Source organism: Mytilus edulis, chromosome 11 (assembly GCF_963676685.1).
Source record: "Mytilus edulis chromosome 11, xbMytEdul2.2, whole genome shotgun sequence".
In the NCBI taxonomy this organism is placed as follows: domain Eukaryota; kingdom Metazoa; phylum Mollusca; class Bivalvia; order Mytilida; family Mytilidae; genus Mytilus; species Mytilus edulis.
In genome coordinates this window covers 42,339,852-42,353,023 of record NC_092354.1, presented here as the reverse complement: position 1 = coordinate 42,353,023, position 13,172 = coordinate 42,339,852, and the positions used below count along the sequence as shown (strand labels likewise).

The 13,172-nt window shown below is 31.0% G+C and overlaps 1 protein-coding gene and 1 long non-coding RNA gene across 2 annotated transcripts; both read left to right on the top strand.

The window, feature by feature from the left end:
• Window positions 1-3,913: 3,913 nt before the first annotated feature.
• On the top strand, window positions 3,914-8,287 carry LOC139495615 (von Willebrand factor A domain-containing protein 2-like). The gene is made up of 4 exons (XM_071283904.1): window positions 3,914-4,015; window positions 5,780-5,860; window positions 6,595-7,146; window positions 8,105-8,287. The coding sequence occupies exons 2-4, from the start codon at window positions 5,794-5,796 to the stop codon at window positions 8,260-8,262; spliced, it is 777 nt and encodes a 258-aa protein (XP_071140005.1). The 5' UTR covers window positions 3,914-4,015; window positions 5,780-5,793; the 3' UTR covers window positions 8,263-8,287.
• A 772-nt stretch (window positions 8,288-9,059) lies between these two features.
• Window positions 9,060-11,568, top strand: LOC139495618 (uncharacterized). The gene is made up of 3 exons (XR_011657407.1): window positions 9,060-9,857; window positions 10,310-10,393; window positions 11,348-11,568. It is a non-coding gene; the product is annotated as an uncharacterized lncRNA (long non-coding RNA).
• The last annotated feature ends 1,604 nt before the right edge of the window (window positions 11,569-13,172 follow it).

Sequence of the window (13,172 nt, the reverse complement as noted above, 5' to 3'; positions counted from 1 at the left end):
TGAGGGAGATACATTCCTTAATTTATAATAATTTCTATCATTTTGTTACAGCAAATTTTAAACACAAAACACAAAACACAAAAAATCCGTATTTTCATGCCAGTACCGAAGTACTGGTACTGGTTACAGGGCTGGTGATACCCTCGAACAGAACATTTTCATAGAAAATACTTTAATGAATATATAGTTATAAGTAAATAAAATTATTATGAATGTTGTAACAACATATTATTCACTGAAAGAGAACCCTTTAATGTCCCTCTGTGGAACGCGGCGTAAATTAAATTTTTACGTAAGGACTTATTGAAACCTACTTGGAGACAGTAAACTTTTATATGGATTGTTCATTCTGCTAAAATACTTCAATTACTCATTTCTTATAACAATTCTATCATAAATGAATGAAAGTTATCCCATCATTTTTATTTATTGACCTGAAAAGTTGAAACTTTTAGAAAATTATAGTAATAAATTGACCAAAATGACCTTATAAACGAGACAAAGAGGTTCATTAGTGGTATCTATCTTCCTTAAATCATCGTGTTTATCATATTCAGCTGTTTGTAGGCAGATGAGATAAACATTAACTTTGATCCTTTATTTGTCTACACTATAATCTATCTTGATGCGGCTTGGTTTGTCGAAGAAATTTTGCTCGAATCGTTGTAGATGTCGTCTTTCATTATACTAGATTTTTTTTCAAACTATTGAACTGATTATGACAAAACTTGACAGAAATGCTTGAAATAACCATTATTACAAAGGAAAAAAGTCACATTCATTTTATCAACAATAATGTCTTCTTCAGGTGTAATACCACCAAATCATGATACATCACATAGGTCGAAAAAAAATTATTCCCTTAAATATGACACGTGTAAGTAATTAATCCTACATTGTATTGCAGTAAAACATGTCTGTGTCATAAACATATGTCTTGGGTATTTCAAAGCACCTTGAACAAGGACAAGTTCACGGATGGGTTGAACGCTCTATTTGCATGCATATTGTATGTGCCTGTCCCAAGTTATGAGCCTATAGTTCCGTGGTTGTCGATGGTCCATGTCTGTCGACTTAATTTGGATGTTTTGTAAAAAAAAATTATAGCCATTTGGTGTGGGTTTTTGTCATTATGGAAGGCCGTATGGTTGCCTATAATTGCTAACATAACATAAGTCTAGATGAAAGTCATAAAATGCGGGGAAGCTCACCACATCATATTTGGCATTTGGTTTTCAGTCAATGTCTAATGTACATTTAATTCGAATTGAATTTAACTCGATTTACCAAGCCCCCGCCCCCTATATCGCTAAACAATTGGGAATGCTTTAATTGAAAACAGCATAACTCGATCTAAAACTACAAATGCAATTGAGCTGAAAATTTACTTGGCCTCACAGGCATATAATATCTCTAAATGTTAGATTAAGGTATCAGTTATATATATTGGCACAAGTTAAGAACGATCAAAAACAAAGTACTCGAAAACTACAAATGGGATTGTGCTGCATATAAAAATTGACCTGTATTTCTGATAGTGCAAAATCATAGTACAAGATTAAAAAACATCATTTGTACCAATCTCAACTTGTCATCTATTTTAATGTATACATTGTATTCGACCTTTTAACCCCACACAGTAGTGAAATTTTCATTTATGCAATCGGTACCAAATGTACACATTGTATATCTATAGCACTGTTAAGGGTTAAAAGATCGAATACAATATATACACAATTACACATAGAACCTTATTTAAACAACAAACACGTGTCATGAATTTTAAAATAAATTTTCCAACATGCGAGACCTAAATTTTTAAAGTCGGCTTTATTGGTAGCAGAGACGGATTTAGCGGGATGGCAGCGGGCCACAGTCTCCCTTTTTATATATGTATTTACATTAAGAAAAACATTTATTTATTTGAGAAAAATGGTTATTCATTTTTACCAGAGAAAAGTATAAAGTAGTTAAGAAAGCGAGATTTGATTGGATAAAACAATTAATTAAGCATAAGCTGAATTCATTTTAGCATAAGCTAAAACATTTTAGCATAAGCTAAAAACATTTTAGCATAAGCTAAATTCATTTTAACATAAGCTAAATTCATTTAAGCATAAGCTAAAATCATTTTAGCATAAGCTAAAATCATTTTAACATAAGCTTAAATCATTTAAGCATAAGCTGAATTTTAATATTTATGACCTTGATTCCGCGCCAAGATTTATGTATAAGCTAAACAATTCAGCATATGCTAAATTGATTTTAGCTTATGCAAAAATGAATTCAGCTTATGCTAAAATGAATTTAGCTTATGCTAAAATGAATTTAGCTTATGCTAAAATCATTTTAGCATATGCTAAATTATAATATAGCTTATGCTAAAATCATTTAAGCATATGCTAAATTCGATGTTTATGACCCTTATTCCGCGTCATAGTTTTTCTTGTTAGTCATACCACATCCTTTTTTGTATGATAAATAATTAACTTGGAAAGGAAATTTGGTCGTAATCTTATCTGAATTAAAAGTAAACTAAAAAACTGATATTACAACTATTGAATAAGATAATTAGCCCCTGATTATTAATATGAAACGTGACAAGCATTCAAGGAAAAATAATAATTTTAAACATTGTAAACACCAGTTCAAATACTTTCTAACACTTTATCAAATGTTTTCCATGCAATCAATTCTGGATTGTTCTTTTACTTTTCAGGCACTTCAGTAATGCATATGTTACAAATGTTGGTAACTACTAATGAATTTTTATGAAATCTATAAGTACATTTTACTACTGACCTGAAACAATTTCTTATTAAAATTATATTGGAAAATGCACACAGTTAAACTTTTCCGTTTGATAGTTTATTTTACGGCTTCATTGACACGAAGTGTATCATTGAAATCGTATCAACGTCATTTTGCTTTACTGTGTTTTGTAACAGTTATGCAGTTAATAAGCACGATAAAAATTTAAAAGAAAACCGAAAGTTTAACGAATATTTAAATCTTGCAGTGGAAAAGTCATCATTCCAATTATCTCTAGTTATCATCAGTTCTCAGAAAATATATGTTTAAATATTGTATCGTGTATGTTCATGAATGAACCTGCCTGTTAGTTGTGTAAGCAGATATACTATATAATATCTTAAAACACATATTGTTGATTATTAATTTTACAACACGTCATTACTCAGTTACTTTTAAATTTAGCTCAAAAAGCAGGTAAGGTTATACAGTAGTTTTTAGGTCATACCACATATATCATTATAATCTATTCAAATGGATGAAACCAGAGGATTCCGAAAATCTGTAAAAAATCCCAAAACATGACAAGCAAACATCCTTATGATATTTACTTGCACTTTACGTTCATCGTTGAATTTTAAAATAAACACAAAACATTCATTTGAATAATAGTGTGATATTTTTGTTGTTCAAGTTTTAATCATTTAGGATTTCTTTTGTGTTAACTAAAATGATTATTCATGAGCCAAGCCAATTCCATGACACAATTGTACAATTTACGTGTGATAGAGGTCGCAATTGGGGAAATTAACATATTCAATTGTGGATAATTATAAAGATTAAACGCGTTTTAAAAGAATTTATTGGTGTATAAACTTGACCAAGTCACACCCAAAAATATCATTTAAGTCATTTAGACTTTTATATTGTTTAAGGGAATTGCTCCCGTTTATACATAAACAGATTCCTTTAAAACGATGTAAGTCGGCTTAAAAAGACCTTGACATGAAAAATAAGTGTATTTTTCTATACTCGTATGAAACAAATACTATCGACAAATCTTTAAAATGTTTTTACATGTACTTGACGGCGATTAGGTATAACCATAAAAAGATACGTAATAGAATTTCTTTTACTAAATACTAAATACGGAAGTAATGTATTTTTTTAAATACATTACTTCCGTATTTAGTATTTAGTAAAAGAAATTCTGAAAAAAATAAGAGTCACAGATCTAACAAGTCTTATTCGATTTAAACTGCAGGTAAGTTATACTTTTGATATATATTTAAGATGCAAGAAGCGTAATCAATGAAGGTACAGTGAAATGTAAATCCATCGGGACATAGCAGATGTTCATTTGTAATTAGTGAATTTAGTTGTGTTAACAAGAATAAAAGTGTTCGTAAGCGTTGAATAGTTCCTATTATCAGTGTATCTAAATACAACGATATTCAAAATTGTATGTATACATCAGGAAAACAGTATCGATTAACCCTGATTTTTCTTACAAATACAAATTTAGATATTACAACATATAATATTGTATATGGCTCAAGAAGTATATGAATAATGCACTTCTATTTCTGACAAGACCACAGAGAAAAATGAAATAAAAAGGTGGAAATAAAAAAAAAAGAACTTGATCATGTCGAATTTATATCAAACAAGAGGAAGAGGTCATTGATATTAAAACCTATCAATGCTTTATTATGGCTCCTTACAAGTAGACAGTTATTTAGTGCAATACCCTTTTTAGCAAACAAGAATATCTGACAGGGGTAACAATAAACACTTTGATGTTCAATACCCAGGTGTTGCAGCCAATCACCGAAGCTAATCGTCATACTATGTCATGCTATAAACTATGGACAATATTTCGGTAAAGATTTACTTATCGATTACTCGTTGGATTTACCGTGCAATACTCAAGTACTCGCTCGGTAAAACAATTATTAAATGGAAATCAAAACTTATGACCATTTCATGTATTGCATTTCGTTGTTTTATGATTGTCAAACCCTCAAAATTATAAACTAGTATTATCTACCGGTCCACGGAATGTTATATCATTACTAATAGCTCATTTATTATATGTACTAATTATGTAATAGGTAAAACAATATTAAAAAAATAGTATTTGGGAACCTTACATATGTTTAATGATGAAACAAAGGGCCGATGATTATAACTTTCTGATGTCAATCATTTCTGAGGGTTGATACAGGTTGCAACAAATTTGTTCTTATCTAAAAATGTATCGTGTCATTTTTTTCCGGGACATAGCAATTTCTCATGTTTTGTCAGTTTTGCTGCTGAACATAGATGATCTGACGGTACAGAGGTGGGAGAGTAACTAAGATAAGCTTAAAGTGTCAACCATTGAAAAATGCTCTTTTTCCTATGTCCTACACGTACTTCTGTTTGGAGGAATTTTTAATGACAAGTAAACATTAACATTCGAATCGTATTTTAATTTCCCGGGACGGGCTTTCGATATATTTTTTAAACTTCAGAAAGCAACAACATTCTAACAGTAAACCGATTAGTCGAGTATCATATTGGTAATCGATACTGGGTACTACCGACTGATACTCGAATATCCTAATACTAGTTGACATCGCTAGTATAAACGTTACATATGTTCTATGTTTAGCCTTTTACGAAACAAAGCTTGAGATAAATCATCATTTCGGAAATTAAAAGTCGTCCTGCTACGAGTGGGAGAAGCTCTGCTTTCAATTAGTTAAACCTTTACAGAAGTAATGGCAAATACTCACACATGTTTTTTTTTTAAAATAAATTGATGATAAGATGACAGTCTCATCAAATTCCGTTATATTTACATTGATGCGTTAACTAAACAGACACAATAAATAAAATAGTCAAAATATGGGTCAAATTCATAGAAACGAATTTAAAAAAAAATAATGTTTATTGGCTGTTTCAGACTTGATGTATTGTATTTCACATTCTGTGATCATAATCCATAGCAATATAATTACAAATATGTCGTTTTTAATTCCAGCAAGGTTTATAAGAATGATGATACTGTGTGGTCTTCTTCCACTTCTTCTTTCTGGAATTCAGGCAATTGAAGACGTAGAAGGTATGTATTCTGACCTTTGTTAGTCTGGCAGGATTTTTAAGTTAAATTTATTTCATATATTTTGGAGTTCAGTATAACGTCCATTTTCACTGAACTAGTACATTTTATTTGTTAAAGGGATAGTTGAAGCATGCCTCCGGGTGCGGGATTTTCTCGCTGTAATTTAAGACCCATTGGTATGCTTCAGACGGTTTTAGATATTTTGAAATCATATACTGCTTGTATGGACTTGGCATGTTGTGTAGACAATTATTATTATAATAAAGAACTATCACAATATGTTGTACGCATTAAAGTACCTTTATTTTACTTCATATTGTCAATAAATACAGTTAAGACAAATAGCCGATAAAAAATAATAGCATTTTTTAAACTGACTTAATCAGCTCGAATGTCAGTTCGCCCTAGCGGATTTGTTCGATATTCGTGCTGATAAAATCAGTATTCTTAATATCTCATATATGTTATGCAAAATCTACTTCTCAGGCATGTAAATAATCCTATTATTCTTCTCAAGATATCTTTGCTTTAGGTTACTTACATTTACACCATTTTATCTTTAAGTATGAATCGAAAAACAAAATCATTTCCATGTGTAAAATATTCGAGAACAGATATTGTAATAAACTCCGGTTTTGATCTTTTTTAATTTCTCATTATAATTTGATTTTGCACTTCATGTGTATACCTACTTATGTATCACTTGCATTGAACAGCCAGACTCTAATTTTCAGTGTGTTCCAATCAGCCAGCGGATATTGGATTTTTAATTGACGAATCAGGGAGTGTTAGTCAGACTAACTTCAAAATTAATCTTGACATGGTCAAGAAATTTGTGAACGATTTTGAAATTGGAAACAATGCTATGAAAATAAGTGTATTTGCATTCCATCAGCTGATTGGTGATGGATTTTATTTCAGTTGTTGTCACAGTAAAGCCAGCATTAAATCTGAAATAGACAATATAAACTTTGCGTCAGGTAGCGAAGACTTTGAAATGGCGTTGACATTCGCCAAAAGGGATATGTTTCAAAGCGTTAATGGAGCCCGAAGCTGCACGCTCAAAATCTTAATGCTTTTTACGGATGGTCAATCTCCTATTAAAAATGCATCTAGTTTACTTCATCAGCTTGGAGTTCTTGTTTATGCAATAGGTGTTGGAAGTGGTGTGAACAAGGACACACTCAATAAAATAGCAACAAATGAAAGTTATGTACTTATGATGCCCAGTTATTCAGACTTATTAGGTGAAGGATACAGTAATATAACATCACAGATTTGCATCGGTAAGTTTCTTTTTAAATAATGGAAGACAATCGGAAACTGGTCAATACGGTCATTGTGAAGCACACTATGTCAACGTACATACACTATATAAACCTGTACCATCAAAATCGAAGTTTGATAAGTGTATAAGCAAGCGAAAGGGAAAATAAATATACTTGGAACCCATAATAGACATATTAACCTCAAACTTAATTTGTCACGTGACTGGGCGGGGTTTAAGAAGTTCGCCTATTTAATACCAGTCCATCCAATTAAGTATCAAGTTATTTGTCCCATATCATACACTCTGTTCTTTTGTATATGTGTTTGGTGACACTGATAGGTGATAAGAATTCTATAATAATTATAACAGCAATCATCCTTATTACGCACACCTTCAAATAGACTGTACTTATGCAAATTAAAACGTAAGCTCCGCCGGATCAATTGAAATAACATTGATAATACTTGGATTTAAATGTTTCAAGTGTTGACGTTCATTTGGTGTGTAACACAATACTAACATGCCTGCATAGAATATACATTTCTCTTTTGATACTTCGTTGCAGGGCTTGACTTTCTGACAATTATCCGATTTGTTTTTTTTTCAAATTGATTGCATTATTTGAATTGAGTTTTGATACACAATATATACTGCTAACGTCTTGTGTTCATTTAGAAATATTTTATAGATCTTACGCTCAGAAAATTCCATGAAGATACGTGTTTGTTTGCAGAGTAAAACAGTGATTTGATATATTTGTGTAAAATGTTGAATTTTGTTCAGATTAACCAGCTTTTTTGTCGCCATATAAACGCACAGAAATTAAAACGAAATTATTTCTGCAAGTGTTCAAATTTGTACAACTCAATTTTCATATGTATTTCCAATTAACCGACAGATTTAGTTTATTCAACTCTACCCTGTTTTTAGTGCATTTTATTTGAAAGTTTTATTTACCTCCATAAACTTTTCAGATGTTTTGACCAATCCGTGCGAACGTATTCCAAAACCATGTAAAAATACTAAAACTTGTGTTTGGACTGGTGGCTCTAGGTACATGTGTCTTGGTATAAACGGCTCTACAGATAATAACTGTACAAAAGGTTTGGTTTATCATCAGCAAAACAGATGAAGTAATTTATATAAATAAAAAATATATGGTATGAGTGCTTTTGAGCCAACCCTTCATCAGAGTAACAATGTATTAAACGTAAACAATTACGGGTCAAATGAGGAGCTTCGACACGGAGTATTGGCTCTAACATAACAACAAGCTACACGGGACTCCAACATTACTAGTATAAAACAATTCAAACAGAAAAACCAACGAGCTAATCAAACAGACCAACGAGAAAAGAGAAACACTTATGAACCACACGAAAAAGCGTTAACCACTTAAACATAAGCTCCTGTCTTAGGACATTCGTCGATTCTTTTCAATCTGTAGCCTAGACTCAAGCGGAAATATTACATCTTTGACAACATTTATTGTACAGTCATTTCACTTAGAACAACAAACACAATTTATGATCTTCACTGTTCAGTATGTTCAGAATTGTAGAAGTCAATATAAACCATAAAGTTATTTTACCTGTTTTTTTTCTCCATTATCATGATTATACCTAATTAGAAAATATTTTTTTTATTAATATCTACTGTTTTGGGGAACAAATACACGCTTTACCTTATATTGTCTTAGTAAACTGCAATTTATTTTAACATGAAGAAAAAAAATTCGGTTTAAATAGTAAATCTTACTTTAGTCTTCACGCTTTAATGTATAAAGTGAGATCGCATTCATTGGTTTACTGTAGTGTTGTTGGTTGCTAGATGTAAACTATTTTTATATGAATACAAACTGTTGATATTTATTTTATTATAACTTTGCTTTGCTATCTAAAATGCTTCTACCAACACTCCGTGCTCGATTGTATACAGTTTATGCATGCGCATACCTTTATCTTTGTTGCCAATTGTATTGCATTGTCGCACAATGTGTTGCATTAGAATTATAATGTTGAGATGTTATTTATATTTTTTATGTAAAAACAATCAGCTATTCCTATTGGTATATTTTTCTATGTTTATTTACTTACTTTTCAGTTTTATTGATTCATTAATTCAACAAACACTAGCAAAAGCTAGTCCAAAATAACACAGGATTATTTATTAATGAACCAAAAACAACACTACGTATTTTGTCCGAAAAAAATCCCAATTGATGACATTTTTCACCTAATAATGATATATTTGTACAAATTTAAGTGCGCACTACATCTGATATTTCTGAAACAAACATTCATCAAAGAATGCAAGGTTTATAGTTTGGTTCGCATGACATGCGTTGTCTTAACATACCACTAACCAGTGTCGCTGAAACGAAAAATAAAACACACATGAATTGTATTTACATAGTGTCCAGTGGAGGCCAAACATTTAAAAGTATCAAAATACATATATATTACGAAGCATAAAAGGGGTCACAACAAACCGGTACAAAATGAGTACGTCTGTGTGTACCAAATAAATAACTAAATTGTCATTATTATGTATCATTTTAATCATTTTTTGTGTGTGTAATAAAGATGTGTTGAAAGGTTTTTTAACAGATGTAGCATTTCTGGCAGACATTTTCGACAACTGAATCAGCATAATTTTACTATCACTCGGAACCTAGGTATATCCACGACGTTTATAAAGAAAAGCTACCTCACAACAGTCCTTTTGGTATGCAGATTATAATTACTTTTAACTTATTTTTAATTAAAAAACTTGATAGTGTTTTCTAATTTTAAATCAGAGATGACTTACTGAAGACAAACACTTGTCATTGCAATAGTTCCATATTTATAACCTATGGTCTAAAATATGAGACCTTGTTGATGTTATTCAAGTTTCTTTCTCTTTATGATTCGTTTTTCTTTAGCATTTAATTTCACATCCATATCATTACAAACTAGATGGGATGAATAGTACAGGCGATTCCATATTTAGATAACAATAGATAACCAATGATCTAATATATGAATCCTTGTTAAGGTTATTCAATTATCTGTCTCCTTACGATTTTTTTAGCATTTTACTCACTTCCATATCTTTAAAAACTAGTTGAAATGAAGAGTACAGACTTGTATCTACATGTAAATAACCGATCAACATGATTTTGCTTTCTTTGACAGGTATCTGTTGAATTTACAGAATATGTCCAATCGACAACGCCAAAGACAAATGACTCCGAAATGAAATGATACACATTCCTTTTGGTAAGTGTTTCTATGGAATAAGCATAGTCCATATTAAAGAGAGTCGTTTATGCTATAACACCCCTATACCAATATAGGAGTTGTTTGTTTTTTTCAGGTTTTTTAAATTCAGAAAACTGGTATAACCCTTTTTTTCAACTATGTGCGCGACATATAAGGGTAAGGAGAAAAATTAGTCGATAAGAATCAAAAGTATGTGTCTTTCCAACTTTTACCTGCTAAAGCTGAAAGTTTAGATCTTACCCAGCTATTGCTCGATTAGACGGCCTTATAACTACTGCAGTAAGCTATTCTGACAAATATATAAATGTCTTAAAGATTTAAACATGACAATGAATAAAAGTTCAAATCTTGTCTTTGATGTTGCAAAAAAAGGTATCAGTCTCTATTAAATACCAAAATGACTTTTTTTTTCTTACAATGGACTGATTTTGATTGACAGTTGCATTTAAAAAAAACACAATCGAAAATCTTACACTTTAGGATGTAAATGCTGTCAATTAATTTGAAGGCAATGTGAAACTACCTTTTTCAGCTGTTGAATTTGAAAGAAATATGCAATTAAACAACATGCAAATACGCAATATCATCACATAAAAACAGATTGATGTACTTTTAAACATCTTATTTCTTTGATAACAAGCGTCTGATGACTGATGATGAAAAAACCTTGTAATTACATTTATTTCTTATATCAATAATACAAAACCACACAGGGTATACACACTGAGACAATCGTGTAGATAAGAAACGGAATAAATGAAAGTTGTTTTACTCTTCGCACTGTATTTGACTTTTCAATGTTTTGCTTCGAGCGTCACTGATTCGTATTTTGTAGACATTGAAGTCCTTGTATCTATGATGAGTATATATACTTTCTAAAACAAGATAATTTGTGTGTTTACCCTTCCTATAAGTGTTACATTTATATTTCATTTTCTAATTTATGAATAGATATGAGAGATGATTGAAAAGAATGGAGAACTATCCAGAAGTGGCACCCACAGACAAATTTAGAAAATGAAGCATGAAAAAAACTCTTTTGAAATATGCGCTTATTTGTTCACAATGATAACCAATAAAAGGAATCAAAACACAATTCTTAAATCAATTGTATGATAAAAATGTACGGATATGAGGTACTTTAATATTTTTTTAAATTTTGCGTAAAATATATAATAAGCTAGATAATCATTATGGTCAAGTTATTTGGACAGGCAGCTTGTTGTTTAATGGGAAATATAAATTTTGGTAAGAAAATTGTTGATTACTCTCCAGTGTTTATGCTGTTTTTTTGTTAGAACTATTTTTACCATGGCATTGTCAGCGCTTTTTCGACTTACCGATTTGAAGATATCTCTTTGATAATTTTTGCCTCCCCTTTACGCAGTTACAGGAGAAAATGAGTCAGACAAATGAAATAAAAAAAAAGGTTGTTAGAGGTGTATAGTAAGGCTACCTCTGCGAACATGTCCTGATTTATTGTCTTTTGTCTGATAAACTTGCTGATTATAATGGTCCACGGGGGAAAGTCAATTACAATTGGATCATGTCTACACGTTATTTCAGATAAAGATATCGATATGTGCATTGTAAGTAAAAGGCACCCTCGATAAATTCGTACCGATGGTCATGCAAATTTGGGGAATGATAATATTGTTGTTAAAGATAAGCCGCTGTCAATTTGAAAATGCAGTTTATTTTACAACACTTAAAGGGGACAGTAAAACGGATGATTGCCACCGTCAAGTCCAACTGACGGCGTCAAAAAAGTAGACGAAGGATACCAAAGGGACATTCAACTATTCAACTATAACTATTATTCAAAGAGTAATGCATTACAGAAAACAAACTGTACATAAGGGATTTGAATGAATAAAAGGAACAAAAAATGTTAAATATTTTTGACGCATAATCAGTAATCCTCTTGCGAAACATGACGTCATACACATGAAGTATTTTAAACTTGGAGTTTTTTCCTTACTTGTATGATTCCAATTTGTAAAAAGTCTTTCTGAAACAGAGTTTTGGGGTAGATTGTGTTTTTTAATCGATTATACTGTATTAATCCAATATTTGTGAATTCCGACAATTAAAATTGGAAGCCCTATATTATAACTTGGGTTTTAACCGATAATGTTTACCAATAAAGTTGTTACAAGGGGATTGCATTATCATATCAATTAGAATGGAGAACACTTCTGATGAGTCATCAATATAAAAAAAGAGTATAGATTATAAAGTTGCTTAATGAACTTTCAAAAACTTGGGTGGCACGCAGATAATCATTTAAGACCATTCTCCACGCGTAAAACCTTTCGAGTAACCATTATAAAGTGTTGTTGGTCAAGTTTGTCAAGTGATAAAGCATAATATATAAGCGGATTAGTAATTAACTAAAATAACCAAAGAAACCACTAATTTTGTTATACATCAGAAAAATGTCCGTATGTAACATTTTCTAATTAATTCACGTTGTTTCTGACTTATTAGATATAGGAAGATGTGGTATGAGTGCCAATGTATTTGAAACCATGGACTCTAATTCCTCAACAACAAACAACTATGATATTTAACATATTACATTTAGTCGACGTAATTATTTTGTTTCCCACAGCGCAAAACAACAAAAACATTTCTTACTTGCAGCCCATCATGCCCATTTACTATGTATTTATATTACATTTTTCATAGTTATTTTGCATGCCGTATTGACCATGTTGACGGATGTTTAATGAAAACAAAAGAAGTTTAGATATCGGGAGATCACGATAGTGTT

Coding starts and splice junctions, on each gene's coding strand:
- LOC139495615 (XM_071283904.1), top strand. CDS start 5,794: ATGATGATACTGTGTGGTCTTCTTCCACTTCTTCTTTCTGGAATTCAG. Junction 5,861..6,594: donor GGCAATTGAAGACGTAGAAG/GTATGTATTCTG, acceptor TCTAATTTTCAG/TGTGTTCCAATCAGCCAGCG. Junction 7,147..8,104: donor AACATCACAGATTTGCATCG/GTAAGTTTCTTT, acceptor TAAACTTTTCAG/ATGTTTTGACCAATCCGTGC.